The 5221-nt window shown below is 57.3% G+C and overlaps 1 protein-coding gene across 2 annotated transcripts; it reads right to left on the reverse strand.

Annotated features, from left to right (window-relative positions):
• Nucleotides 1–1321: 1321 nt before the first annotated feature.
• On the reverse strand, nt 1322–4850 carry CHAC1 (ChaC glutathione-specific gamma-glutamylcyclotransferase 1). 2 transcript variants are annotated; one of them, XM_011989303.1, is made up of 4 exons: nt 4009–4850; nt 3564–3599; nt 2414–2455; nt 1322–2278 (listed from the first exon to the last, which is right to left on the reverse strand). In XM_011989303.1, exons 1-4 carry the CDS (start codon nt 4363–4365, stop codon nt 2054–2056), a joined length of 660 nt encoding a protein of 219 aa, XP_011844693.1. In that variant the 5' UTR covers nt 4366–4850; the 3' UTR covers nt 1322–2053. The 2 variants fall into 2 exon arrangements, with proteins under 2 accessions (XP_011844693.1, XP_011844692.1); XM_011989302.1 differs by having other exon boundaries at nt 1322–2455.
• Nucleotides 4851–5221: the final 371 nt, after the last annotated feature.

The following is a 5221-nucleotide window of genomic DNA, read 5'->3' on the forward strand; positions in this document are numbered from 1 at the left end:
AGGCAGCTGTCCAGGGCTCCCTGCCACCTGCTGCCTCCTCCTTTTGTGTTGCCCTCACCAGGCTCCCAGAAGAACCTGGCTGGACTCCACACTTTTCCTATCAATGGCCAAGACACAACGCCGCCAAGACAGGAGCACACGGCCCAGGCATGGCACCTCCCCAGTCACAACGGCTGCCCAATTTGATCGGAGTTGACCCTGCCAGGGACACCAAGACCAATCCAGGACACCGGCCGCAAGAACAGCAGCTACACATACTACCCAGCCTGCCCCATACATCATCCCCTCACAGAGACTGAACTCATGCCAAGAGGGCTGAAAGCTTTTCCCGAGGTGACTGGGCAATGAGGAGGAGGCTGGGTTGGACTCTCAAGGCACTTTTTTTTTTTTTAATTTCCTTTGTATTTTTTATAGAGATGGGGTCTCACTGTGTTGTCCAGGCTGGTCTCGAATTCCTGGGCTCAAGTGATTCTCCCACCTTGGCCTCCCAAAGTGCTGGGATTACAGGTATGAGCCACCATGCCCAGCCCTTGACCTCAAGCTATTCTACTGCTAAAGCCTGTCATTTTGGCTCTGCCCCATTCTGCAAGTCCAGCAGTTGAGTAGCACTAAGAGGCCACTCCTGATGAGAAGCTCAGGACCAGGCTGAGATCCCGGAGCTGTGATCTGTCCCCAAGAGCTAGACAAGAACATCTGGGGACAGGCAGAGGGCAAAGTTGGGGCCCACAGTCCAGTGTGGGTGAGCCGGGGCAGGGGATGGCAATGCGGAAGGCACAGGCAACGCCACATCCCGGAGGCAACAGTGAGCACTCAGACTCTGAGAGCAAAAGAGACACCAGGTCCTCCAGGCTACAGGCCCCTGCCGTCAGCCTTGCCTCAGAAGTTGTCATCACCCTACCCTAACCTACAGGCTCCTTTGGCAGGACCCCAGGGTTCTGGCCCAGCTGTTAGGAAGAGGCAGCCGCTGGCCCTGCAGCTGGAGGAAGAGCTGGTCTGAGCTCCAAGTCTGCCAGGCTCCTTGGGGCAGCTGGGCAGGATGAGACAGAGTCCAGGTCGGTGGCAAGGACACTGCTCACAGCGCTGCCAAGTAGAGCATGAGCTGAATTCTGCACAACTCAGGGGGCACTATTTGCATGTGTAAGGCATGAACTGTACCCGTGAGAGTGATGTCACCTGCTAATTCTGCCTGCCCAGCTGCCCCTCCCTGGGAGAGAGGGAAGAAGAGGAAGAGGGAGCCCTTTCCCTTCTTAGGAGCCTTCCAGGGCATCACCACCTCGCTTGCCCCAAACCCCCACCTGAGAAAGAACCACATTCCAGCCCAGCACAGATAAAGAGATAGTTTTATGGATAACAGTATGGGACAGACTGGGAAGCTGTCAGGGCCAGTAGTGATGAGCTTCCCAGGAATAGACCAACACACAGGCAGGAGTGGCCCAGACAAGTAGATAGACAGATAGAGGGACAAGGAAACCACCAGATGAGTAAGAGGCCCAGGCCAGGCTCAGCAGCTGTGTCCAGGCATCAGCTCCAGCTCTGCCCTGGGGAACCAGTGGAGAGAAGGGCTGGCCGGGGCCTCAGTCCTTGCAGAGCTCCTTCTCTTCATGCCCTACTATCCCTCGTCCAGCCTGCTGGGATCCTTGGCAGGTGGAATTCCCAGGGCTATGGATGGCTGGGCTGAGTGAGCAGAGGATCGAGCCTCTTGGAGACTCCATGGGGAGGTGGAGGCCTGGGTGGTGTGGGGTTAGCAGCAGCACTTGGGGGAATCTGGTCAAGTTCCAGGATGAGGCCACTGCTCAGCAGGGCCCCCTGTGTCCAGGGCAGGTCCTCCGCCTGCCCACCACACCAACATGGTGCAATAAATAAAGTTTCAAGTAGTAAGTTTAAAGCAGGAGAGCTGGAGGCTGGCAGACTGGCAGGGGCTGAGAAAGAGAAGCCTCCAGCCACCCACCATGTCTGCTCAGTGGGCTCAAGCGGTCGCAAGTCTGTCTTGTGCACTGGAGTGGGGGTCTGGCCTTGATGTCCACATGGGCATTCCCCGCAGGGGCTCAGCCCCTCACACCAGTGCCAGAGCCTGCTCAGTGGGGCAGAAGCAGGGCAACATGGTGCCCACAGCGTCCACGATGGCTGCCAGGTGCTCATCCTGCGCCTGAGGCCCACAGAGCTGCATGAAGTCTGCCAGACGCAGCAAGTATTCAAGGTTGTGGCCGGAAAAGCCCCGGCAGGCCAGGATCTGCGTGGCGATGGCCTCTTCAGGCGCAGGGCCCAGGTAGCCAGGGTTCTGTGGGGTGGCCACATAGGCCAATGCCTTCAGTGGCTGGTCAGGAGCATCTTGGGGATAGAAGGTGACCTCCTTGGTATCGTAGCCACCAAGCACTGCCTCTCGCACATTTAGGTACTTCAGGGCTTCGCTTACCTGCTCCCCTTGCACTTGATATGCCACGCCCCAAGTGCAGCCCTGGGAAGAAATAAGGACACCCAAGGTCAGTTATGACAGCTCCTTGCTGCTCCCTCTCCTATGCTAGCATGCCACCCCCACCCAGGACTATGCTCTATAAGGGAGGCTGTGGTAGGCTGATGAGCCACCTGGTGGCAGTCCTCAAGCCATTGTTCCCTCTTTCTTAAGAACAGTTGAAAGGCCAGGTGCGGTGGCTCATGTTTATAATCCCAACACTTTGGGAGGCCAAGGCAGGTGGATCACTTCAGGTCAGGTGGTCGAGACCAGCCTGGCCAACATGGTGAAACTCCATCTCTACTAAAAATACAAAAATTAGCCAGGCATGGTGGTGCACACCTGTAATCCCAGCTACTTGGGAGGGTGAGGCAGTAGTATCATTTGAACCCGGGAGGTGGAGGTTGCAGTGACTTCAGCCTGGGTGACAAGAGCAAGACTCTGTCTTTAAAAAAAAAGAAAAAAAAAAAATAGTTGAGGCCAGATGCAGTAGCTCACGCCTGTAATCCCAGCACTTTGGGAGGCTGAGGTGGGCAGATCACTTGAGGTCAGGAGTTCCAGACCAGTCTGGCCAATATGGTGAAACTCTGTCTCTACTAAAAATACAAAAACTAGCTGAGTGTGGTGGTGCATGCCTGTAATCCCGGCTACTCAGGAGGCTAAAGTGGGAGAATCGTTTGAACCTGGAAGGCAGAGGTTGCAGTGAGCCAAGATCATATCACTGCACTCCAGCCTGGGCAACAGAGCGAGACTCTGTCTCAAAAACAAACAGATAAACAAAAGAAAACAACAACAACAAAAAACAGTTGGCAAAGTGGTCTAGTACCAGGGAAGACAGGATTCCTCCTCAAAGCATGGTCCAGGATGCGGTGGCATCGCCTGTAAGCTTGTTAGGAATGCTGTGTCCCAGGACCCACTGTCATGCTACTGAACTAAGATCTGCATTCTAACAAGATCCTCATGTGATTCGGTGAGAAGCACTGAGCTAGAACACGTTTCTACTCTGCCAGAGAAGCATCACACAGAGCTAGCCTGCAGCCAAGAGCCTATGAGCTGTATCTGCCGGTCCCCCTTCACCCTGGGCCAGGGTCCCCTTCATGATTCAGGCACTTACCTCATGGTCTTCAAGGAGCGTCACCACACGGCCAGGCTAGGGAGGGAAGAAAGATTTTGAAACAGACAAGTTAGAAATCAGCTCTGCCATCAGCAAGGAAACCTTTATCAATCCCGCTGGCCTGCGCCTCAGAGTGCCCTGCTCTGCACGCTCAGAGTCCCATTCATGCAGGGGAAGGTGGGGGAGTGATGCACGGATGTAGGAGAAACAGTAAGACAGATGTCAGTGGTCCCAACTGGTGATCAATACAGGGATCCACAGGTTCACAGACTTCAGCCATCACAGTGATGCACTGGACACATACATTTAAAAAAGCCACAAACCCCAGACACAGGTTTACACATTTCTTTCTATTAGCCCAGAAAGCCCCGGACATTCCAGGGCACTGGCGCCCAGTATCCCGCCCCCAACCCCCTCACTCCCCTGGGCACGGATGGATGCTCACCATCTTGTCGCTGCCCCGATGGAAGGTGTCTCCCTGCCAGAAACGGCGGCTGTAACCGCGCACGAAGCCCACACGGCTGTCGCTGTAGGCGAAATCGGGCCTCCACACCAGGGAGCCGTACCCGAAAATCCACAGAGCTTGAGGGTCGCCGTCGTTTCGGGGGAATTGAGCGGACGGTGTAGGGGACTGCGAGGCGGGCGGGGTGTTCGAGGCTGCAGACTCCTGCTTCATGGTGCCGGGCACAGGGATAGGCCCAGGCGGCCTCCGGGGCTGGTCTCCGGCGTGGGCACGGAAAGACCGACGGACGCACACACCTGGCCTGGCACCGCTCGGTCGCTCCAGCTGAGCGCCCCCCATGGAGGCGCCCTTTAAACCCTCTTGCCGGGAGACCACGCCCACCACGGCCAGCTGCCGCGGTGATTGGGGCGGGGCAAATCCCCTTTTGGCCAATCAACTTCGGATTGTGCTTCTCACTTAACCCCGCCCCGGGCCCAGCGCGCCCGCTGATTGGTTCGGCTCCACCTCTGTGGCAAACCTGGCAGGAGTGATGCAACGGCAGGGGAGGTTTCTCTAGCGCCGGCATGCAGCAAGGGCGCCTCGGATTGCGTCAGGCGGCGGGCAGGGGGAACCCACCGGGCACAGGGCGGGCACCGGGAGTCTCCCCAACCGCCCCCTCATGGCCTGGGCCCCTTGGAGGTACGGCGAGCGAGTCCCAGGCGGTGTCTGACCAGCCTTGCCGCTCGTGCACCTGGCCGAGTCCCTGCCAATCTAGGTGGCACAGACTCAGTCCCAAGTCGAGTCCAGGGCACGTCCAGAAGGAGCGCTCTGGGCGTCGTAAAATTCCGTCTTTGGGGCCCCTCCTGAGATCATGCACTGCGGGAAAGCTGTCGGAGGCACCGTCCGCATTCCACTCAGGTGCCTCACGCCGTTGGCCAGTGTGAGCAAACGGAGAAACTGGGTCGCGGGGGGCGGCAGGGGGTTCTGCAGAGACTGCGGGACTGAGTTAGGTAGGCCAGGCACCTGAAACTTACAGACCTCACATGAGGGCTACGCCCCTGACCAGGTGTGGGACCCCTTGAGCCCAGGTAGGCTCGAGGAAGAGCCTATTAGAGCACTTGGATGGGCCGGCAGTCACTTGGGCTATAAAGTGTATAAAGGTGCAAAAGCCAGCCTAGTCTTGCCCCCAAGGCGATGGGTTTAGTTCTTCCTGGAT

This window comes from Mandrillus leucophaeus, unplaced genomic scaffold (genome assembly GCF_000951045.1).
Source record: "Mandrillus leucophaeus isolate KB7577 unplaced genomic scaffold, Mleu.le_1.0 Scaffold35, whole genome shotgun sequence".
NCBI lineage: Eukaryota > Metazoa > Chordata > Mammalia > Primates > Cercopithecidae > Mandrillus > Mandrillus leucophaeus.